The following is a 25,496-nucleotide window of genomic DNA, read 5'->3' as shown; positions in this document are numbered from 1 at the left end:
TGGGATATTAATACCCAAGATGTGGAGTCTTCCACTCAAGAGTCACTAGAGAGGGAGGGAATAAAAATAAAAACAGCCATATTTCGCTGAAAAAATTAATCCACTACCCAAAAAAAAAAAAAAAAGTTTCTTTTCATGTTTGAAAGAAAAAAACTTAATTCAAAAAGCAGAAGAATCAAACTGAAACGGCTTCCTGAAGAACTATTCTACCAAAAACTGCTTCCGAAGAAGCAAATACATCAAAACGGTAGAATTTAGTAAATGTATGCAAAGAGGACCAAGTCGCCGCTTTGCAAATCTGATCAACTGAAGCTTCATTCTTAAAAGCCCACGAAGTGGAGACTGATCTAGTAGAATGAGCTGTAATTCTCTGAGGCGGGGCCTGACCCGACTCCAAATAAGCTTGATGAATCAAAAGTTTCAACCAAGAAGCCAAGGAAATAGCAGAAGCCTTCTGACCTTTCCTAGGACCAGAAAATAAAACAAATAGACTGGAAGTCTTCCTGAAATCTTTAGTAGCTTCCACATAATATTTCAAAGCTCTTACCACATCCAAAGAATGTAAGGATCTCTCCAAAGAATTCTTAGGATTAGGACACAAGGAAGGGACAACAAATTCCCTACTAATGTTGTTAGAATTCACAACCTTAGGTAAAAATTGAAAAGAAGTCTGCAAAACTGCCTTATCCTGATGAAAAAATCAGAAAAGGAGACTCACAAGAAAGAGCAGATAGCTCAGAAACTCTTCTAGCAGAAGAGATAGCCAAAAGGAACAACACTTTCCAAGAAAGTAGTTTAATGTCCAAAGAATGCATAGGCTCAAATGGAGGAGCCTGTAAAGCCTTCAGAACCAAATTAAGACTCCAAGGAGGAGAAACACAATTTATGCTTACCTGATAAATTTATTTCTCTTGTGGTGTATCCAGTCCACGGATCATCCATTACTTGTGGGATATTCTCATTCCCAACAGGAAGTTGCAAGAAGACACCCACAGCAGAGCTGTAATATAGCTCCTCACCTAACTGTCATAGCCAGTCATTCGACCGAAAACAAGCCGAGAAAGGAGGAACCATAGGGTGTAGTGGTTACTGTAGTTTAAATTTAAAAATTACCTGCCTTAAAATGACAGGGCGGGCCGTGGACTGGATACACCACAAGAGAAATAAATTTATCAGGTAAGCATAAATTATGTTTTCTCTTGTAAGGTGTATCCAGTCCACGGATCATCCATTACTTGTGGGATACCAATACCAAAGCTAAAGTACACGGATGAAGGGAGGGACAAGGCAGGAACTTAAATGGAAGGAACCACTGCCTGTAAAACCTTTCTCCCAAATATAGCCTCCGAAGAAGCAAAAGTATCAAATTTGTAAAATTCTGAAAAAGTATGAAGCGAAGACCAAGTCGCCGCCTTGCAAATCTGTTCAACAGAAGCCTCATATTTAAAGGCCCAAGTGGAAGCCACAGCTCTAGTGGAATGAGCTGTAATCCTTTCAGGAGGCTGCTGTCCAGCAGTCTCATAGGCTAAGCGGATTAAGCTTCTTAGCCAAAAAGAAAAAGAGGTTGCCAAAGCCTTTTGACCTCTCCACTGTCCAGAGTAGACTACAAACAAAGCAGATGTTTGACGAAAATCTTTAGTAGCTTGTAAGTAAAACTTTAAAGCACAGACCACATCCAGATTGTGTAACACAAGGATGGAACCACAATCTCTTGATTGATATTCTTGTTAGATACCACCTTAGGTAAGAACCCAGGTTTGGTACGCAGGACTACCTTATCCGTATAAAAAAATCAGATAAGGAGAATCACATTGTAAGGCAGATCGCTCAGAGACTCTACGAGCCGAGGAAATAGCTACCAAAAAAAAAAAAAGAACTTTCCAAGATAAAAATTTGATATCTATGGAATGAAGAGGTTCAAACGGAACTCCTTGAAGAACCTTAAGAACCAAGTTTAAGCTCCATGGTGGAGCAACAGGTTTAAACACAGGCTTGATTCAAACTAAACTGGAACATCTGCCAGACGCTAGTGCAAAAGAATAGACAGAGCAAAAATCTGTCCTTTTAAGAAACTAGCTGACAATCCTTTTTCCAAACCTTCTTGGAGAAAAGATAAAATCCTAGGAATCCTGACCTTACTCCATGAGTAACCCTTGGATTCACACCAATAAAGATATCTACGCCATACCTTATGGTAAATTTTCCTGGTGACAGGCTTTCGTGCCTGTATTAAGGTATCAATAACTGACTCGGAGAAGCCACGCTTTGATAAAATCAAGCATTCAATCTCCAGGCAGTCAGTCTCAGAGAAATTAGATTTGGATGGTTGAAAGGACCCTGAAGTAGAAGGTCCTGTCTCAGAGGCAGAAACCATGGTGGAAAGGATGACATGTCCACTAGATCTGCACACCAGGTCCTGCGTGGCCACGCAGGTGCTATCAGAATCACCGATGCTCTCTCCTGCTTGATCTTGGCAATCAGTCGAGGGAGCAGAGGAAACGGTGGAAACACATAAGCCAGGTTGAAAGACCAGGGCGCTGCTAGAGTATCTATCAGTGTCGCCTTGGGATCCCTGGACCTGGATCCGTAACACGGAAGCTTGGCGTTCTGGCGAGACGCCATGAGATCCAGTTATGGTTTGCCCCAACGGAGAATCAGATGTGCAAATACCTCCGGATGGAGTTCCCACTCTCCCGGATGAAAAGTCTGACGACTTAGAAAATCCGCCTCCTAGTGCTCTACACCTGGGATATGGATAGCTGATAGGTGGCAAGAGTTAATCTCTGCCCAGTGAATTATTTTTGAAACTTCTAACATCTCTAGGGAACTTCTTGTTCCCCCTCGATGGTTGATGTAAGCTACAGTCGTGATGTTGACCGACTGAAATCTGATGTAACTCAGAGTTGCTAACTGAGGCCAAACCTGAAGAGCCTTGAATATCGCTCTTAGTTCCAGAATATTTATTGGAAGGAGAGACTCCTCCTGAGTCCACGATCCCTGAGCCTTCAGGGAGTTCCAGACTGCAACCCAACCTAGAAGGCTGGCATTTGTTGTTACAATAGTCCAATCTGGCCTGCGAAGGTCATACCTTTGGACAGATGGACCCGAGATAGCCACCAGGGAAGAGGATCCCTGGTCTCTTGGTCCAGATTCAGTTGAGGGGCCAAATCTGTGTAATCCCCGCTCCACTGACTGAGCCTGCATAGTTGCAGCGGTCTGAGATGTAAGCGTGCAAACGGCACTATGTCCATTGCCGCTACCATTAAGCCGATTACTTCCATACACTGAGCCACCAAAGGGCGCGGAATGGAATGAAGAACCCGACAGGAATTTAGAAGCTTTGATAACCTGGACTCCGTCAAGGTAAATATTCATTTCTACAGAATCTATCAAAGTCCCTAGAAAGGAAACTCTTGTGAGTGGGGATAGAGAACACTTTTCCTCGTTCACTTTCCACCCATGCGACCTTTGAAATGCCAGTACTACGTCTGTATGAGACTTGGCAATTTGGAAGTTTGACGCCTGTATCAGGATGTCGTCTAAATAAGGGGCTACTGCCTTAGGACCGCCAAAAGCGACCCTAGAACCTTTGTAAAGATTCTTGGGGCTGTAGCTAATCCAAAGGGAAGAGCTACAACTGGTAATGCCTGTCTTGAAAGGCAAACCTGAGAAACCGATGATGATCTTTGTGTATCGGAATGTGAAGATAAGCATCCTTTAGATCCACTGTAGTCATATATTGACCCTCCTGGATCAGTGGTAGGATGGTACGAATAGTTTCCATCTTGAACGACGGAACTTTGAGGAATTTGTTTAAGATCTTTAGATCCAAAATCGGTCTGAAGGTTCCCTCTTTTTTGGGAACCACAAACAGATTTGAGTAAAAACCCTGTTCCTGTTCCTCCTTTGGAACTGGATGGATCACTCCCATAACTAGGAGGTCTCGTACACAGTGTAAGAATGCCTCACTCTTTATCTGGTTTGCAGATAATTGTGAAAGGTGAAATCTCCCTTTTGGGGGGGAAGCTTTGAAGTCCAGAAGATATCCCTGGGATATAATTTCCAACGCCCAGGGATCCTGAACATCTCTTGCCCACGCCTGGGCGAAGAGTGAAAGTCTGCCCCCTACTCGATCCGTTACCGGATAGGGGGTCGTTCCTTCATGCTGTCTTAGAGGCAGCAGCAGGCTTTTTGACCTGCTTACCTTTTTTCCAGGTCTGGTTTGGTCTCCAGAACGTCTTGGATTGAGCAAAAGTTCCCTCTTGTTTATTATTAGAGGAAGTTGATGCCGCACCTGCATTGAAGTTTCAAAAGGCACGAAAATTAGACTGTTTGGCCCTAGATTTGGACCTGTCCTGAGGAAGGGCACAACCTTTTCCTCCCGTGATATCAGCAATAATCTCCTTCAAACCAGGCCCGAATAGGGTCTGCCCCTTGAAGGGAATGTTAAGTAGCTTAGATTTTAAAGTCACGTCAGCTGACCATGATTTAAGCCATAGCGCTCTGCGCGCCTGTATAGCAAAACCAGAATTCTTAGCCGTTAGTTTATTCAAATGAACAATGGCATCAGAAATAAAATAATTGGCTAGCTTAAGTGCTCTAAGTTTGCCAAGTATGTCATCCAATGGAGTCTCTACCAGTGTTCCCTCTAAGGACAATTTTGTGTGCAGCCCAGCAGTGAAACAGTTAAGAGAACCATACCTTCCCATCTGCATTGTGCAGTATTTGCTAATTGCAGGGTGTGGTTACCTAATTAACTGTTTCACTGCTGGGCCGCACACAAAACTGGCCTTAGAGGGAACACTGGTCTCTACCTGTAAAGCCTCTTCCAGAGACTCAAACCAGTACGCCGCAGCAGCAGTGACAGGGGCAATGCATGCAATGGGCTGTAGGATAAAACCTTGTTGAATAAACATTTTCTTAAGGTAACCTTCTAATTTTTTATCCATTGGCTCTAAAAAAGCACAACTGTCCTCGACAGGGATAGTAGTACGCTTTGCTAGAGTAGAAACTGCTCCCTCCACCTTAGGGACTGTCTGCCATAAGTCCCGTGTGGTGGCGTCTATTGGAAAACATTTTTCTAAAAATAGGAGGGGAAGAGAACGGCACACCTGGTCTATCCCATTCCTTATTAATAATTTCTGTAAACCTTTTAGGTATTGGAAAAACATCAGTACACACCGGCACTGCAAAGCATTTATCCAGTCTACAAAATTTCTCTGGCACTGCAATGGTATCACAGTCATTCAGAGCAGCTAAAACCTCCCTAAGTAACACGCGGAGGTGTTCAAGCTTAAATTTAAATGTAGAAATATAAGAATCAGGTATCTTTCCTGAGTCATTAACATCACCCACTGACTGAAGCTCTCCTTCCTCAGCTTCTGCATATTGTGAGGCAGTATCAGACAAGGTTCTTAAAGCGTCAGTATGCTCTGCATTTTGTCTCACCCCAGAGCTATCTCGCTAACCTCTAAGTTCAGGTAGTCTGGCTAATACCGCTGACAGTGTATTATCCATGACTGCCGCCATGTCTTGTAAAGTAAACGCTATGGGCGCCCTAGATGTACTTGGCGCCATTTGAGCGTGAGTCCCTTGGGCGGGAGTCAAAGGGTCTGACACGTGGGGAGAGTTAGTCGGCATAACTTTCCCCTCGTCAGATTCCTCTGGTGATAATTTTTTTAAAAACAGAATATGATCTTTATTACATAAAATGAAATCAGTACATTTGGTACACATTCTAAGAGGGGGTTCCACCATGGCTTTTAAACATAATGAACAAGGAGTTTCTTCTATGTCAGACATGTTTATACAGACTAGCAATGAGACTAGCAAGCTTGGAAAACACTTTAAATCAAGTTAACAAGCAAATATAAAAAACGGTACTGTGCCTTTAAGAGAAACAAATTTTGTCAGAATTTGAAAAACAGTGAAAAAATGCAGTAAATTAAACGAAATTTTTACAGTGTATGTAATAGGCTAGCAGAGCATTGCATCCACTTGCAAATGGATGATTAAACGGATAAAAAAAAAAAAAAAAAATACTTTTTTTTTTTATAACAGTCACAACCAACTGCCACAGCAAGCTGTGGTCCTACCTTCCCCAATAAACGACTTTAGAAAGCCTTTGAGCCCTTTAGAGATGTCCTATAGCATACAGGGGACTCCTGATGGAAGCTGGATGTCACAGTTTGTAATTTTAACTGCACCAACTGTAACTTTTATACTATAACAGTGGAAAGCCTCAGTGAAACTGTTTCTAGTCAAAATTTAAGCCAGCCATGTGGAAAAAACTAGGCCCCAATAAAGTTTTATCACCAATGCATATATAAAAACGATTAAACATGCCAGCAAACGTTTATATTGCAATATCATAAGGGTATTACCCCTGGGAGTAAGCATGATACCAGTCGTTATTAAATCACTGTATTCAGGCTTAACTTACATTAATCCGGTATCAGCAGCATTTTCTAGTGTTTTCCATCTCTAGAAAAAATTATAACTGCACGCCATTCTCTCGCTGAAGTTACCTCATCTGTGTACTCCCCTCAGACATATGTGAGAATAGCAATGGATCTTAGTTACAACCTGCTAAGATCATAGAAACCTCAGGCAGATTCTTCTTCTATTTACTGCCTGAGATAAAATAGCACAACTCCGGTACTATTTAAAAATAAACTTTTGATTGAAGAAAATAAACTAACTATATTTAACCACTCTCTCCTACAACATCCTAGCTTGTTGAGAGTTGCAAGAGAATGACTGACTATGACAGTTAGGGGAGGAGCTATATTACAGCTCTGCTGTGGGTGTCCTCTTGCAACTTCCTGTTGGGAATGAGAATATCCCACAAGTAATGGATGATCCGTGGACTGGATACACCTTACAAGAGAAAATTGATTTAATGACAGGCTTAATACAAACTAAAGCCTGTACAAAACAGTGAATATCAGGAAGTATAGCAATCTTTCTGTGAAATAAAACAGAAGGAGCGGAGATTTGTCCTTTCAAGGAACTTGCAGACAAACCCTTATCCAAACATCCTGAAGAAACTGTAAAATTCTAGGAATTGTAAAAGAATGCCAGGAGATTTTATGAGAAGAACACCATGAAATGTAAGTCTTCCAAACTCTATAATAAATCTTTCTAGAGACAGATTTACGAGCTTGTAACATAGTATTAATCACTGAGTCAGAGAAACTTCTATGACTTAGAACTAAGCTTTCAATTTCCACACCTTCAAATTTAATGATTTGAGATCCTGACGGAAAAACGGACCTTGAGATAGTAGGTCCGGCCGTAACGGAAGTGGCCAAGGCAGGCGGCAACTGGACATCCGCACCAGATCCGCATACCAAAACCCGTGTGGCCATGCTGGAGCCACCAGCAACACAAAAGACTGTTCGATGATGATTTTGGAGATCACTCTCGGAAGGAGAACTAGAGGCGGGAAGATGTAAGCAGGATGATAACACCAAGGAAGTGTCAGTGCATCCACTGCTTCCGCCTGAACATCCCTGGACCTGGACAGGTATCTGGGAAGTTTCTTGTTTAGATGAGAGGCCATGAGATCTATCTCTGGAAGACCCCACATCTGAACAATCTGAGAAAACACATCCGGATGGACAGACCACTCCCCTGGATGTAAAGTCTGGTGGCTGAGATAATCCGCCTCCCAATTGTCTACACCTGGGATATGCACCGCAGAGATTAGACAGGAGCTGGATTCCGCCCAAGCAAGTAGCCGAGATACTTCTTTCATAGCTTGGGGACTGAGTCCCACCCAGATGATTGACATAAGCCATAGTTGTGATATTGTCTGTCTGAAAACAAATGAACGGTTTTCTCTTTAGCAGAGGCCAAAACTGAAGAGCCCTGAGAATTGCACGGAGTTCTAAAATATTTATTGGTAATCTCGCCTCTTGAGATTTCCAAACCCCTTGTGCTGTCAGAGATCCCCAAACAGCTCTCTAACCTGAAAGACTCGCATCTGTTGTGATCACAGTCCAGGTTGGCCGAACTAAAGAGGCCCCTTGAACCAAACAATGGTGATCTATCCACCATGTCAGAGAGTGTCGTACATTGGGATTCAAGGATATTAATTGTGATATCTTTGTATAATCCCTGCACCATTGATTCAGCATGCAAAGCTGTAGAGGTCTCATGTGAAAACAAGCAAAGGGGATTGCGTCCGATGCTGCAGTCATGAGACCTAAAACTTCCATGCACATAGCCACTGAAGGGAATGACTGAGACTGAAGGAGCCGGCATGCTGCGACCAATTTTAAACGTCTCTTGTCTGTTAGAGACAGAGTCATGGACACTGAATCTATCTGGAAGCCTAAAAAGGTAACCCTTGTCTGAGGAATCGAGAAACTTTTTGGTAAATTGATCCTCCAACCATGTTTCCGAAGAAACAACACTAGTTGATTTGTGTGAGATTCTGCAGTATGTAAAGACTGAGCTAGTACCAAGATAACGTCCAAATAAGGAAACACTGCAATACCCGGTTCTCTGATTACAGATAGTAGGGCACCCAGAACCTTTGAAAAGATTCTTGGAGCTGTTGCTAGGCCAAATGGAAGAGCAACAAATTGGTAATGCTTGTCTAGAAAAGAGAATCTCAGAAACTGAAAGTGTTCTGGATGAATCGGAATATGAAGGTATGCATCCTGCAAGTCTATTGTGGACATATAATGTCCTCGCTGAACAGAAAGACTAAAACCCCAGGTAAGAAATACATTTCTTAAAAATGTTTACATTCCCAAATATGAAACTGACAGTCAGCTGAAGGAAATACATGAACCTGACTCATGGCAAATATAAGTACAATACATATATTTAGAACTTTATATAAATGCATAAAATGCCAAACCATAGCTGAGAGTGTCTTAAGTAATAAAAAACATACTTACCAAAAGACACCCATCCACATATAGCAGATAGCCAAACCAGTACTAAAAACAGTTATTAGAGGTAATGGTAAATTGAGAGTATATCATCGATCTGAAAAGGGAGGTAGGAGATGAATCTCTACGACCGATAACAGAGAACCTATGAAATAGACCCCCGTTAGGGAAATCATCGTATTCATATAAGTGATACTTCCTTCACGTCCCTCTGACATTCGCTGTACTCTGAGAGGAATCGGGCTTCAACAATGCTGAGAAGCGCATATCAACGTAGAAATCTTAGCACAAACTTACTTCACCACCTCCATAGGAGGCAAAGTTTGTAAAACTGAATTGTGGTTATGGCGAGGGGTGTATTTATAGGCATTTTGAGGTTTGGGAAACTTTGCCCCTCCTGGTAGGATTGTATATCCCATATGTCACTAGCTCATGGACTCTTGCCAATTACATGAAAGAAATAGGTACTCACAATCTGGGAAGCACCTAACAGTGCTAGTAACACCTACTTATTGCAATTAAGTGTGTCTGATTTTAACTTATGCTTTGATTTTGTGTAATTTGTATTTAAATACATTTTTTATACATTATTCGAGCACCTTTTGGAGTTTTTTTTTCTCTGCTATTTTCTATCGTCTGGGGACATAGAGGACTGTGTTGTGGATATACCAGTGTGCTGGAGGATTAGTGAGCTGGGCCACTACAATAGCCCAGAAGGCGTTACTAGCACTGTTAGGTGCTTCCCAGATTGTGAGTACCTATTTTATTATGGGGCGTTATTTGGGTTCCATCTATACCGTTTATCTGTGGGTTTATTTCTAGATGCTTCCTGATTGGTTAACAAAAGGAGCAGTCTTCATTTGTGCACAGTGTGCTGGGACACAGTTCTCAGCTTGCTTACCTAGGCATTATCTTTGCCTTTGGATATTGCGAGTATCCATTTCTCCTGTTAAGTGTAGTCAGTCCACGGGTCATCCATTACTTATGGGATTATAACTCCTCCCTAACAGGAAGTGCAAGAGGATCACCCAAGCAGAGCTGCTATATAGCTCCTCCCCTCTACGTCATACCCAGTCAGTGGCGTCACTAGGGGGGGGGCGGGGGGGGCGGCCCGCACCCGGGTGACACCCTAAGGGGGGTGACACCACCAAAACAGGCAGCAGCTCATACTGTTAGTAAATAGTATGTATTTTGTAAATATTATACATTTTTATTTCAGAAGAGTGACGTGAGTGTTGAACTTCAGGCTAAGGTGCTATGCCTGCAGCATGTGTAACAGTATTACTTAATACTTAGTTGTTTTACTGTAATAGTACAGGGGGGTCCGTCCGTGTGACCCAATGCAACGATGATGATATCATTCATCTCATGATCAGTGAGGGATGATCAGTACTCCTACTCCCACTCCGATAGACTCTGAGCAGCAGGCCAGGCAGCCACGGACGGTCACGTTCCTCAGCAGTGTCTGAGCTGATGACACATGCACCACCTCCCGGCTCCCAGTCGTGACCGGAGATGAACAGGGCACACAGGCTAGGTCGGGGGGGAGGAGAAAATAGTCACAACACTGCTGTGACTGCGCATGCGCTGCTGCGCAGGACTCAGGAGGAAGTCAAGTCGGGTCTCGTCACTAGAGAGAGAGAGCGGGAGAACGGCTGCGGGACGACGTGCAACACAGTAGGCACTGGCAGGCAGCAAGCGCCAAGTTAGTGAAGTAAGGTAATTCAAGTGACAGTCCTCCCTGTGTCAACACGGCCACGCAACATATTGACTCTCTCCCCTAATCTCACCTAACCTCATACCTCACAGATAATGCAAATGCTGTAAAACAACTAACAAGACTTCTCTATCAGGGTGGGATTGGAAGAGAACGCTAGGCTAGACAATACATTATATTATTATTGTGATGTCAGCAATGCAATGAATGCATTATTTGTTACAATATAAAATCAGAAAACCATTTTTAAACTTTTTTGGTTCCACTTCCACGTGGCATTCTTTAATCTTTGGCCGAGCAGCCTCAGCAGCGAGCTGGCAATGGCATTATGTGGTGCCCTGTATAAGGAGATCACATTTATACAATATACCTGCTGAGGCATCTGAAGCATTACAGGAGCACAATATATGGGCACCGCACAGGGCTAGGGTTAACTTGGTACAGGCTGAGCAGTTAAAGCCAGCCTGATGCTGATGGTCAAATCAAATGGCAGATATTAGATAATGATTAAATCTGTGCAATTCTACTTTTCAACTAAGCTGTAGATTTTTAAAATATGTAATTAAAATTAATAGTGATTTCCAGCCCCTTCTCCCATTAATAAGGTCCTAGAAATGTATTTATTTTGTGTGTGCTTATTATCATATTCAAATAAATAAAAGTAAGATGTATAGCATCAAAGACCTCTGATGATAATACTAAACAAATTATTTATTTGCTGATCTTAATGTTTGTAAATCAATTACAATATACAGATGGATGATGAAATGAACGTAAGTTCGATCTTATCAGTTTTTCTTATGGATAATAGATTTCACTTCTAAAGGGGCAAATAGATTAAATGTGAGGGTAGTAGGATCAGGGTGAGAGGGTCCTGGGCTGATCCTACTGCCCTCAGCTAGCTTTACTATAGTCTGTTACCTCTCACCCTGATCCTACTGCCCTCATCTAGCTTTACTGTTACCTCTCACCCTGATCCACCCTGATACTGCCCTCAGTCAGCTTTACTTACCTCCAGGCTCTCACCCTGATCCTATTGCCCTCAGCTTTACTTACCTCTGACCCTGATCCTACTGCCCACCACAGAATATCTTCATACAACTCTCATAATATGTAAAAGATTTCATGTAGAATCCTTCCTATTGTATACAATGCAGTCTACTCCATACTAAATTTGCAGCCCAACATGGTAATGGCCATCATAATTATATTGTGAGACACAGGAGATTTGAATGTTTTTAATGTTGATTTTATATATGTTCTCTTATGTTTTATAGAATTGGTTGCAGAGATGATAGCTATAAAGAATGTGTGTAGTAATTTAGTGGCTAAAGATAATTTGTTTTTGTACTCTTTATATCTTTTGTTGAAAAGAATACCTAGGAGCTGCTGATTTGTTGCTGCACATAATGCACTTACTGGAAATTTTCAAATGCGCTTTATTTTGCACGTTTAATATATGTGCAAAATAAAGCACATATAAAAATTTCCAGTGAGTGCACGCCTGTTGTGGATTTAGTAAATTTAATTTGCCTGCACCCTGGTGGATAAACACTCTTTTGGGATATATATACAGTATATATGGGAGTCATGATTTACAAGTAGCATTAGTAAAAAAAAAAAATAACATTACTGGGGGGGGGTGACACCATGAGTTACCGCACCGGGTGACACCAACCCTAGTGACGCCAATGTACCCAGTCATTCTCTTGCACCTAACTAATAGATAGGACGTGTGAGAGGACTGTGGTTGTTAAACTTAGTTTTTATTTCTTCAATCAAAAGTTTGTTATTTTAAACGGCACCGGAGTGTGTTGTTTTTTCTCAGGCAGCATTAGAAGAAGAATCTACCTGAGTTTTGTGTATGATCTTAGCGGACGTAACTAAGATCCATTTGCTGTTCTCGGCCATTCTGAGGAGCGAGGTAACTTCAGAACAGGGGACAGCGGGCAGGTTCACCTGCAAGGAGGTATGTTGCAGTATATTATTTTCTAAGGAATGGAATTGACTGAGAAAATACTGCTAATGCCGATGTAATGTAAGTACAGCCTTAAATGCAGTAGTAGCAACTGGTATCAGGCTGATATGTATGTATGTTTACACTTAAGTATTTCTGGGGAATGGCATTTCACTAAGAAAATACTGTATACATATAACTTATAGCCTATTCTGCAGTGAGAGAGGCTAGCAGCAGGCTTTTTAATAACATTTCATAATTTATATTTAAAACGTTTACTGGCATGTTAATCGTTTATTTCTCTGAGGTACTTGGTGAAAAATTTTATGGGCATTATTTTCCACATGGCTGTCGTTTGTTATGAATTAAATCAGTTTACTGAGCTTCCCCACTGTTGTATTATGAGTGGGAGGGGCCTATTTTGGCGCTTTATTGCGCAGTAGAAATTCAGTCACAGTCTGCCTTTTTCTCCCTGCATGATCCAGGACGTCTCTACAGAGCTCAGGGGTCTCCAAAACTAGTTTTGAGGGAGGTAATCACTCACAGCAGACCTGTGAGACTGTGCTTTGACTGTGATAAAAACGTTTATATTTTCAATTGTTATCCGTTTTTTGGTATTAAGGGGTTAATCATCCATTTGCTATAGGGTGCAATCCTTTGCTAACTTAATGCATTTACTGTGAAAATTTGGTTTCTATAACTAATCCGGTTCATTGTTATTTCAACTGTGACAGTTTTTGTGTGCTTCTTAAAGGCACAGTAACGTTTTTTTATATTGCTTGTAAATTTATTTGAAAAGTATTTTCCAAGCTTGCTAGGCTAATTGCTAGTTTGTTTAAACATGTCTGACACAGAGGAATCTCTTTGTGCAATATGTTCAAAGGCCAATGTGGAGCCCAATAGAAATTTGTGTACTAATTGCATTGATGCTACTTTAAATAAAAGCCAATCTGTACATGTTAAGAAAATTTCACCAGACAACGAGGGGAAAGTTATGCCGACTAACTCTCCTCACGTGTCAGTACCTGCATCTCCCGCTCAGGAGGTGCGTGATATTGTGGCGCCAAGTACATCAGGGCGGCCATTACAAATCACTTTACAAGACATGGCTAATGTTATGTCTGAAGTTTTATCTAAATTGCCAGAACTTAGAGGTAAACGCGACCACTCTGGGGTGAGAACAGAGTACGCTGATAATGTTAGAGCCATGTCTGATACTGCGTCACAATTGGCAGAACATGAAGACTGAGAGCTTCATTCTGTGGGTGACGGATCTGATCCAAATAAACTGGACTCAGACATTTCAAATTTTAAATTTAAGCTTGAGAACCTCCGTGTATTATTAGGGGAGGTATTAGCGGCTCTGAATGATTATAACACGGTTGCAATCCCAGAGAAATTATGTAGGCTGGATAGATACTATGCGGTACCGGCGTGTACTGACGTTTTTCCTATACCTAAGAGGCTTACAGAGATTATTACCAAGGAGTGGGATAGGCCCGGTGTACCCTTTTCCCCCCCTCCTATATTTAGAAAAATGTTTCCAATAGACGCCACCACACGGGACTTATGGCAGACGGTCCCTAAGGTGGAGGGAGCAGTTTCTACTCTGGCTAAGCGTACCACTATCCCGGTGGAGGATAGCTGTGCCTTTTCAGATCCAATGGATAAAAAGTTAGAGGGTTACCTTAAGAAAGTGTTTACTCAACAAGGTTTTATATTACAACCCCTCGCATGCATTGCGCCTGTCACGGCTGCGGCGGCATTCTGGTTTGAGTCTCTAGAAGAGACCATTAGCTCAGTTCCATTGGATGAAATTATAGACAAGCTTAGAGTCCTTAAGCTAGCTAATTCATTTATTTCTGATGCCGTAGTACATTTAACTAAGCTTACGGCTAAGAATTCCGGATTCGCCATTCAGGCGCGCAGAGCGCTGTGGCTAAAATCCTGGTCAGCCGATGTGACTTCTAAATCTAAATTGCTTAACATACCTTTCAAAGGGCAAACATTATTCGGGCCCGGTTTGAAAGAAATTATCGCTGACATTACTGGAGGTAAGGGCCATGCCCTGCCTCAAGACAGAGCCAAACCAAGGGCTAGACAGTCTAATTTTCGTGCCTTTCGTAACTTCAAGGCAGGAGCAGCATCAACTTCCTCCGCTCCAAAACAGGAAGGAACTGTTGCTCGCTACAGACAGGGCTGGAAACCTAACCAGACCTGGAACAAGGGCAAGCAGGCCAGAAAACCTGCTGCTGCCCCTAAGACAGCATGAAGTGAGGGCCCCCAATCCGGAAACGGATCTAGTAGGGGGCAGACTTTCTCTCCTCGCCCAGGCTTGGGCAAGAGATGTCCAGGATCCCTGGGCGTTGGAGATCATATCTCAGGGATATCTTCTGGACTTCAAAGCTTCTCCTCCAAAAGGGAGATTTCATCTTTCAAGGTTGTCAGCAAACCAGATAAAGAAAGAGGCGTTTCTACGCTGTGTACAAGATCTTTTACTAATGGGAGTGATCAACCCGGTTCCGCGGTCGGAACACGGACAAGGGTTTTACTCAAATCTGTTTGTGGTTCCCAAGAAAGAAGGAACCTTCAGACCAATCTTGGATTTAAAGATCCTAAACAAATTCCTAAGAGTTCCATCGTTCAAAATGGAAACTATTCGGACAATCTTACCCATGATCCAAAAGGGTCAGTACATGACCACAGTGGATTTAAAGGATGCCTACCTTCACATACCGATTCACAAAGATCATTACCGGTACCTAAGGTTTGTCTTCCTAGACAGGCATTACCAGTTGTAGCTCTTCCCTTCGGGTTAGCTACTGCTCCAAGAATCTTTACAAAGGTTCTGGGTTCTCTTCTGGCGGTACTAAGACCGCGAGGAATATCGGTAGCTCCGTACCTAGACGACATTCTGATACAAGCGTCAAGTTTCCAAACTGCCAAGTCTCATACAGAGTTAGTACTGGCATTTCTAAGGTCACATGGGTGGAAAGTGAACGAAGAAAAGAGTTCTCTATTGCCACTCACAAGAGTTCCCTTCTTAGGGACTCATAGATTCTGTAGAAATGAAAATTTACCTGACAGAGGACAGGTTAACAAAACTTCTAAATGCTTGCCGTGTCCTTCATTCCATTCCACACCCGTCAGTGGCTCAATGCATGGAGGTAATCGGCTTAATGGTAGCGGCAATGGACATAGTACCCTTTGCACGCCTGCATCTCAGACCACTGCAATTGTGCATGCTAAGTCAGTGGAATGGGGATTACTCAGATTTGTCCCCTATGCTGAATCTGGATCAAGAGACCAGAAATTCTCTTCTATGGTGGCTCTCTCGGCCACATCTGTCCAAGGGGATGCCCTTCAGCAGGCCAGATTGTACGATTGTAACAACAGACGCCAGCCTGCTAGGTTGGGGCGCTGTCTGGAATTCCCTGAAGACTCAGGGATCATTGACTCAGGAGGAGAGTCTCCTTCCCATAAATATTCTGGAATTAAGAGCAGTTCTCAATGCCCTTCTGGCTTGGCCTCAGTTAGCAACTCTGAGGTTCATCAGGTTTCAGTCGGACAACATCACGACTGTGGCTTACATCAACCATCAGGGAGGCACAAGGAGTTCCCTAGCGATGATGGAAGTCTCAAAGATAATTCACTGGGCAGAGTCTCACTCTTGCCACCTATCAGCGATCCACATCCCAGTCGTGGAGAACTGGGAGGCGGATTTTCTAAGTCGCCAGACTTTTCATCCGGGGGAGTGGGAACTTCATCCGGAGGTCTTTGCCCAAATACTTCGGCGTTGGGGCAAACCAGATCTGGATCTCATGGCGTCTCGCCAGAACGCCAAACTTCCTTGTTACGGATCCAGGTCCAGGGACCCGGGAGCGGTTCTGATAGATGCTCTAACAGCACCTTGGGCCTTCAACATGGCTTATGTGTTTCCACCCTTCCCGATGCTTCCTCGATTGATTGCCAGGATCAAACAGGAGAGAGCATCGGTGATTCTAATAGCGCCTGCGTGGCCACGCAGGACCTGGTATGCAGACCTAGTGGACATGTCGTCCTGTCCGCCATGGTCTCTACCTCTGAGACAGGACCTTCTGGTTCAGGGTCCTTTCAAACATCCAAATCTAAATTCTCTGAGGCTGACTGCATGGAGATTGAACGCTTGATTCTATCAAAGCGTGGATTCTCGGAGTCAGTGATTGATACCTTAATACAGGCTAGGAAGCCTGTTACCAGGAAAATTTACCATAAAATATGGCGCAAATACTTGCATTGGTGCGAATCCAAGAGTTACTCATGGAGTAAGGTTAGGATTCCTAGGATATTGTCTTTTCTACAAGAAGGTTTAGAAAAGGGTTTATCCGCTAGTTCGTTAAAGGGACAGATCTCAGCTTTGTCCATCCTTTTACACAAACGTCTGTCAGAAGTTCCAGACGTTCAGGCTTTTTGTCAGGCTTTGGCCAGGATTAAGCCTGTGTTTAAAACTGTTGCTCCGCCATGGAGCTTAAACTTAGTTCTTAAAGTTTTACAGGGTGTTCCGTTTGAACCCCTTCATTCCATTGATATCAAGCTGTTATCTTGGAAAGTTCTGTTTTTAATGGCTATTTCCTCGGCTCGAAGAGTCTCGGAGTTATCGGCCTTACATTGTGATTCTCCTTATCTGATTTTCCATTCAGACAAGGTAGTTCTGCGTACTAAACCTGGGTTCTTACCTAAGGTAGTCACTAACAGGAATATCAATCAAGAGATTGTTGTTCCATCATTGTGCCCTAACCCTTCCTCAAAGAAGGAACGACTTCTGCACAATCTGGACGTTGTCCGTGCCCTGAAATTTTATTTGCAGGCAACTAAAGATTTTCGACAAACTTCTTCCCTGTTTGTCGTTTATTCTGGACAGAGGAGAGGTCAAAAGGCTTCGGCTACCTCTCTCTCCTTCTGGCTTCGTAGCATAATACGTTTAGCCTATGAGACTGCTGGACAGCAGCCTCCTGAAAGAATTACAGCTCATTCTACCAGAGCTGTGGCTTCCACTTGGGCCTTTAAAAATGAGGCCTCTGTTGAACAGATTTGCAAGGCTGCGACTTGGTCTTCACTTCACACTTTTTCCAAATTTTACAAATTTGACACTTTTGCTTCTTCGGAGGCTGTTTTGGGGAGAAAGGTTCTTCAGGCAGTGGTTCCTTCCATGTAAAGATCCTGCCTGTCCCTCCCGTCATCCGTGTACTTTTAGCTTTGGTATTGGTATCCCATAAGTAATGGATGACCCGTGGACTGACTACACTTAACAGGAGAAAACAAAATTTATGCTTACCTGATAAATTCCTTTCTCCTGTAGTGTAGTCAGTCCACGGCCCGCCCTGTTTTTTATGGCAGGTCTAAATTTTAAATTATACTCCAGTCACCACTGCACCCTATAGTTTCTCCTTTCTCGTTTGGTTTTCGGTCGAATGACTGGGTATGACGTAGAGGGGAGGAGCTATATAGCAGCTCTGCTTGGGTGATCCTCTTGCACTTCCTGTTAGGGAGGAGTTATAATCCCATAAGTAATGGATGACCCGTGGACTGACTACACTACAGGAGAAAGGAATTTATCAGGTAAGCATAAATTTTGTTTTTTCTATTCCAACATATTCCCTGTGCCCTATTGGCTACACTAGGAGGTGCCCTTCTTTTCTCTCTTTTGTATTATAATTATAAAAAACAAGCTATCTTAAATCATTAGTCTATTGTGGTTGGGACACTGTCACATTAAATTAAAAAAAAATAACGGTAATTGGTATCGGCGAGTATTTAAAAAAAATTATCAGTACTTGAACTTGGTCTTTAAAAAAATGGTATCGGTGCAACCCTATATCTGAGGACTGCTTATTGTAAGTGGGGGAAAGGCATTTAAGTAGGCATGTGCATTCAGATCTTTTGATAGGATCTAAACATGAAAGAAGCTTTTCAAAGCAGGATTTGTTCTTGTGAAAGAATTGTGCAATCCAGATTTTAAAAGTGTTGCACTTTCACAAGAACAAATCCGGCTCTAAACGGAGCCAAAAACCACAAGCAGCCACCTTCTTCCGCATTTGGATCCTAACGGGGGATGTGAATGCACATTTTAGAAACTTTAAGTCATTATACTGATCAATCTAATAATTATAAAAACACAATAGAGTTAAATATAAGTAAGGTCTCAAAACATCAAAACATGCAGTATACCTCAGGAGTTTCGGCAGGGCAAACCATACCCCACAGTGTGTTATGTAATTGACGAGGTTTAGCTAGTTTACCATCTCTGCCAATGGGAGAATTCAGTCTTCGTAAATGAGAAAGGGTGGATGCAAATGTCAATCTATTTAACACCTGGAGGAATAGTAAAGAAAAAAAAAATCAACTACAGATCAACCAAAAATTAAAAGGGACATTTTACTAAAATATGTTCTATCATTCATACAAAAGAACATTTAACACTGGTGAAATTTTGCATCACATAATTAAACAAGTAAAAAGTGTTTACATTTTAACATGGTAGCCATTGAGCATTACCTACTACTTTCTAATGAGCATTAGTAGGAAGCACAAAAAACAAAATTATGCTTACCAAATAATTTATTTTCCTTCTGTATGAGAGTTTACGGCATCATTCCTTACTGTTGAGAAATACTGAACCTGGTCACCAGGAGGAGGCAAAAACACACAAGACAAAGGCTTAAATACTCCCCCTACTCCCCTCATATCCCAGTCATTCCTCATACAGAAGGAAATTAAATTATCATCAGGTAAGCATAATTCAGGTTTTCTTAATATGGGGAGAGTCCACGGCCACTATACCCAAGCTCTAGAAGACACTAAATGATAACGGTAGGGGAAAAAGAAAGCGGACCCTAATCTGAGGGTAGCACAGCCTGCAAAACCTTTCTGCCGAAGCAAAAACGTCAAATTTGTAGAATTTTTAAAAAGTATGTAAGGAGGATCAGGTAGTCGCCTTACAATCTGATCCATACAGGCCTAATTTTTAAAGGCCCAAGAGGAAGCCATTGCTCTAGTGGATGAGCCGTAATCCTCTGAGGTCTAAGCCCCGCTGACTCATAAGCTAAGCGTATAACACTCCTCAACCAAAAAGATAAGGAAGCCCAAGAGGCCCTCAGACCCTTACGCTTCCCAGAGTAGATAACAAACAAGGAAGAAGTTTGCCTAAAGTCCTTAGTAGCTTGAAGATAAAACTTCAAAGTTTGAACCACATAGAGATTAGGAAGTAAACATGCCTTTGAAAAAGAAGGGATTAGTACACAAGGAAGGAACCACAATCTCCTGATTGATGTTGCGATCAGACACAACCTTAGGAAGAAAACCCAAGCAGGTACATAGAACAGCCTTAAGGAGGCTAACATTGCAAGGCAGCTATTTCAAAAACTCTGCTTGCCGACACAATAGCAAAATATAAATAGAACCTTCCAGGACAACAATTTGATGTCAAGAGCATGCATAGGCTCAAACGGAGCCCGCTGCAAAAACGTAACAAGATTCAAACTCCAAAGTGGAGCATTAGATCTAGACACAGTTCTGATCCTAATCAGAGCCTTAACAAAATATTGCACACCCAGGAGCTCTGCAAGCCTCTTGCAGCAAAACCGATAGGGCCGAAATCTGTCCCCTCAGGGAACTGACAGAAAGCCCCTTCTCCAGACCCTCCTGGAGAAAAGTATCATCCTGGCAGCCTTAACCACGTTCTTCACACCAAAATAAGTAAGCTCTCAACACCTTATGATAGATGCGACAACAGGCTTACGAGCCTGAATGAGAGTATCAATAACCGTCTCAGAGAAACCTCTCTTGTCTAGGACTAAGCATTCAATCTCCACACAGTCAGCCTCAGAGAATCTAGATTTTGAGTAACAAAGGGACCCTGTTCCAGCAGATCCCTGCAACAAGGTGACTTCCACGGAGGAGATGAGGACATCCCCACCAGGTCCACGAACCACATCCTTCGCGGCCATGATGGAGCAATCAGTATCACTGATGCCTGCTCCTACTTGATGCGTGCCACTGCACGAGGAAGAAGTGGTAATGGTGGAAAAAAGTAAATTAGATTGAACCTCCAAGGCACTGCTAATGCATCTATTAGCTCCGCCTGAGGATCCCTGGACCGTGACCCATACCTGGGTAGCTTGGAATTGAGCCGGGACACCATGAGATCTATCTACGGCGTCCCCCATCTGCTGCTAATCTCTGCAAACACCTTGGGATGGAGAGACCATTCCCCCGGAAGAAAGGATTGTCTGCTGAGGAAATCCGCTTCCCAGTTGTCCACACACGGAATGTGGATTGCTGACAGCGAGCAGTTGTGGGCCTCTGCCCACTACGGAATCCAAGATACTTCCCTCGTTGCTAGGGAGCTCCTTGTTCCCCCGCCCCCCGGATGGTTGATGTAAGCCACGAGGTCCTGTTGTCTGATTGGAATCTGATAAACTGGGACAAACCCAGAAGAGGCCAAGTCTTCAGAGCATTGAAGATCGCTCGAAGTTGCAAAATGTTGATCGGGAGGAGGGATTCCTCTCGAGTCTATAGGCCCTGTGCCTTCCTGGCACCCCAAACAGCTCCCCATTCTGAGACACTTGCGTCCGTAGTCACAATCTCCCAGTATTGTCTCAAGAAGGATGTCCCTTGGGACAGGTGATCTGGACAGAGCCACCAAGAGAGCGATTCTCTCGACTGGTTGTCCAGAGAAATCTGTTAAGACAGATCCGAATGATCGCAGTTCCACTGTCTCAGCATGCACAGCTAGCTGAAGTGTGTTGATCAGAAATACAATATATCCCATACCGATATAAAGCCAAATGGGTACTCACATTTGAGCTGATAACTTGGGGTTACAGGTATCACTCAGGAAGACCAGATGTAGTACTCAGATGGAGTATCCAAATGCAATCCACCTCAAAGAGCAGTAGAGATAGAAGGTGCTAACACTTGGCTTAAGTAAAACAAGGGGTGTATTAAAAATCACATATAAAACTAAAGCTTCAAGTGAAAAGGGGGCATAAGCATATAGCCCCTCCAATGCAACGCGTTTCTCGGCTGTAAAATCACTGTATCAGGCATATAAGCACACTACCATCTCCTAAGCTTTTAAACAAATGACCAATCATAGCATAGGATAAAACACACCCCTCTGGAGGAGTGATTAAACACATGTATACAATTAGTGTTTCTCTGTAAACAATACATAGTGACAATTACAACATACAGCATATAATTACATCCTAACAAAGCATTTTGAGTACAAGGCCCAAAACTCACACACATATACATATATATATATATATATATATATATATATATATATATATATATATATATAAATATCCCTGATTTTCATATGTTAATGCACCCATGAAACTAAGGACCAAGTTTATATCAAAATACCAAAACAAATAGTGCTTACTCATTAGTATATTATATTTTGTTTTATTTGATGTATTTATGTGACACACTCACTTTGTTATATTTCAATGGTATTCCTTTAATCCATTGCTCAGTTTGTTAAAACCTCAAGTGTTTTAATCATGTTAACTCTGCAGCGTGGTCACGTCATAAACCACCACCAATTGGAGTATTGTTATCACATGTTATCACTGTTATATTTCAATGGTATCCCTTCAATCTGTTGCTCAGTTTGTTAAAACCTCTAAAGTGTTTTTTATCATCTTAACTCTGCAGCGTGGTCACGTCAAACCACCCCCAATTGGAGTATTGTTATCACATGTTGCTGAACGCCAATCAAAAAAAATCGCCTATCAAAATAGTCACTAGTTGCTGGCAAATTCTATTATCCAAACTTATGTCTCAATACAAGTCGTTACTAAGGTTAGGACAATAATTGTTATCTAATAAGCTCTAATGCGTGTATAAAATATACTTACTCAAAGTTATAATGTTTTGATGGCAAAAGATGTATACTTTATGTGCAGCATCAGAGTCTTATAGTTATATTTACTCTGTTGCATGATCACATCATCAGAATTACCAAATGGAGTCCCATTAGCCCATGTGACTCGCCATCTACCAATCAAAAAATTCCCTATCGAGACGGTCATTAAACACTAACTAGATCTGTTATCCAATCCTGTAATATGCCAATACCAGTCGTCACTAGTAGTTGGGAAGATTGTTTATTATAAAGACAATTATAGAGCCTTGTATGTCCACCCCAGGGGAATATTGGTATCTCTAATGAGATGTACTAATATATAAATTTGTTAGTGAATAATAATGTAGAAAAACCTCCATATGTTAAAGGAAAGGGAATATATCTGGAGGAAAGTTTTTAAACAAAACAAAATAGTTTTATATAATGTGAAGTTCAAATGTGGAAATACAGTAGGTGATACGATAGACAAACATAACGAATAAATTATATTTCTGTAAGGGCCCTCATCTCACATCTCTCATTCTGGGACTAAAAGGCGGCCAAATCCAATACTTTGTTTAGGCCGAGGGAAACAAAGTTTGGAAATGATATATCCAAAAAGTTTCACTCTGGGTAACTTAGTGTATCTATTGTATCCAGACACTCGTGGAATGCTTTCCAAAGGAGTAATTCTAAATGTATTATAATTTTTATTATGTTTTATTGTCCTGTGTCTGGAGACACTATGCTTCACAGAACATTTTTTTTAAATTGTGCAGGTGTTCGCTCCATCTGGTACGCACCTTTCTACAGGTGCAACCCAAATATTGAGAACCACACTCACAGGTTAGTACGTATAAGACAAAGTCTGAATTACAGCTAAGTTGTGATTTGATGTTAATCACCTCTCCTGTAGTGTTACAAGTGATCAATTTATTCCCATGGGTGACATATTTACACAATAGACATCTAGGTTTGTTACACCTGAAAGATCCAAATTCTGTAAAAAGGAGTTTTCTTGATTGTCTTTAGATTGAACCCTTGGGGCTAAAATCGATGTTCCAATCGGTAATGCTGATGATGTGATCACGCAAAGGAGTAAATATAACTATAAGACTCTGATGCTGCCCATAAAGTATACATCTTTTGCCATCAAAACAGAACTGAGTAAATATATTTTTTTTAAATCAAAGTTTTTTATTTAGGTATTTAGCATTACAAAGTAATTAAAGAGGCATTAAATACAACATCTTTAGTACATAATAACCAGTGCACAGAAAGCATGAAATGAAACGGTACTACAAAATACACATATCTTCATCAATAATACAGCTTAGATGTGCATAAATATCCAAATTAAGTGTTGAAACCCGACTAAACAAGCTAAAGGCACATATATTCATTATTTCTACTGGGTAATAATACCTATTTTTTTTTTTTTCCATTGTTTTATATATTTAAATAAACACTCCTCCCAATTAAACTAGCCCACCTAATAGTATGATACCTAACATCTGCTTGTAAATAATGGACAAGAAATCAAACAAACTGTAGGAGAAGAGAATACAATTTACTCTATATGTATGTATTGTTTATAAGTTAGTCAGTTTGGATATCCATAGCAACTTGTACATCCTATAGTATGGTAAACTAAATATAACAATCATTGAATTCTACATGACTTAAAAAGGGATATAAGAAAAGCTTATAACAATATATTAGTAATTGCGGATTACACTTTTCTCCCTTGTAGTAAAGGACACCTTATAGTATGATATCAAGCTTCTATTTATGAAAATTGAGAAAGAGGGTATATTTGCAATAGAGGGGAGTTATATCTTATAAATGATGGCATAATGATGGTGGTTCAGAGTATCCATCATACATACAGAAGAACATCCAACAATCATACCAGCAAGGACATAGTATATAGCAACCATATCTTAAAATACTAATTTGCTGTGTGCTCAAGCACCTATGTAACTACGAGAAAATACTTTATTTGGCAGTAAATAGGATATATCAAAAGTAGTATAGATAGAAAGGGCTCTTGCAGGGGCTTAGTTTACCTCTGTGTCTAATTTTATACCTCTTAGATCTTAGTGAAGCAAATTATCAATAACTAGGCACTGAGAGATGCAGAGAAAATAAAATATAATCCAGATAAGCCTGGAAGAGACTACACATAGTTTTAACTATAGGGAGGTAATTTTGAATATATACTGTAACATATCTCAGCCTAATGTCACTATCCCTTTAAGAAATCCTTTTCTGACTGCTGCATTTGGGCAGTATTCACATTCAGCCTGCCTGCCTGATTAATCATTCATGCACCTGATTACCTCAGCCTCTTTTTAAGCCTTCTCAGGTCTAATGTGCCTTGCATTAACATTGAAGTTGTGATCCTGAACAGAGGTCTGTGACTGTTTCCTGCATGAACTTAGCAACTATTCCAAGATACAGCATTTCCTATTACCTATGCAAAATATCATCAAACCGCAAGTATCAAAAATATCTCCATTCTGTTTCCTGGACACAGCTACTTAACAATCTCTGAACTTTATTAATATTCAACTATGCTTTTGCTTACCATCACTCTCTAATTACAACAGCATCTTACTCAGAACTTTATAAATATTTCTCTGCTACAAGTTGTCATTGCTGAAATATCCTGCTGCAAATATGTTAACATATTCTGAACTCTGCATCTATGTGTTCAATTAAAAGCTTTCCTGTGATTCTCCAATATATGTTCAAACAGTAATTAATGCCTTAAACTTAACTTTCACCTGTGCTGCTCTGCTAATTACTGACATACAGCTCATTATAATAATATGTACTGTGAACCTGCAATAAACCAAGTTTGCATCTAAATGCACAAACAATAATTAATGCCTAAACTTGCAGCTTGTCTAAGTACCTGTGCAGCTGTGCTTTAACTCTGACATACAGCTTTATATAATATTATGTACTGTGAACCTGCAACAATCCTTAGTTTACATCTAAGTGTCAAAGTTTCAC

The 25,496-nt window shown here is 41.3% G+C and overlaps 1 protein-coding gene across 1 annotated transcript in view; it reads right to left on the bottom strand.

The window, feature by feature from the left end:
* POLR2B (RNA polymerase II subunit B) overlaps positions 1 to 25,496 on the bottom strand; it is a 764,705-nt gene that overhangs the window by 415,777 nt on the left and 323,432 nt on the right. The window contains exons 4-5 of the mRNA XM_053700123.1: positions 18,788 to 18,931; positions 18,710 to 18,717 (exon numbers count right to left, since the gene is read on the bottom strand). Of these exons, the coding sequence (XP_053556098.1) occupies positions 18,710 to 18,717; positions 18,788 to 18,931 (152 nt within the window). The remainder of the gene's footprint in view (positions 1 to 18,709; positions 18,718 to 18,787; positions 18,932 to 25,496) is intronic.

Source organism: Bombina bombina, chromosome 2 (genome assembly GCF_027579735.1).
Source record: "Bombina bombina isolate aBomBom1 chromosome 2, aBomBom1.pri, whole genome shotgun sequence".
Taxonomy (NCBI): domain Eukaryota; kingdom Metazoa; phylum Chordata; class Amphibia; order Anura; family Bombinatoridae; genus Bombina; species Bombina bombina.
Note: the sequence above shows the minus strand (reverse complement) of the source record. Positions and strands in the feature narration are given on the sequence as shown.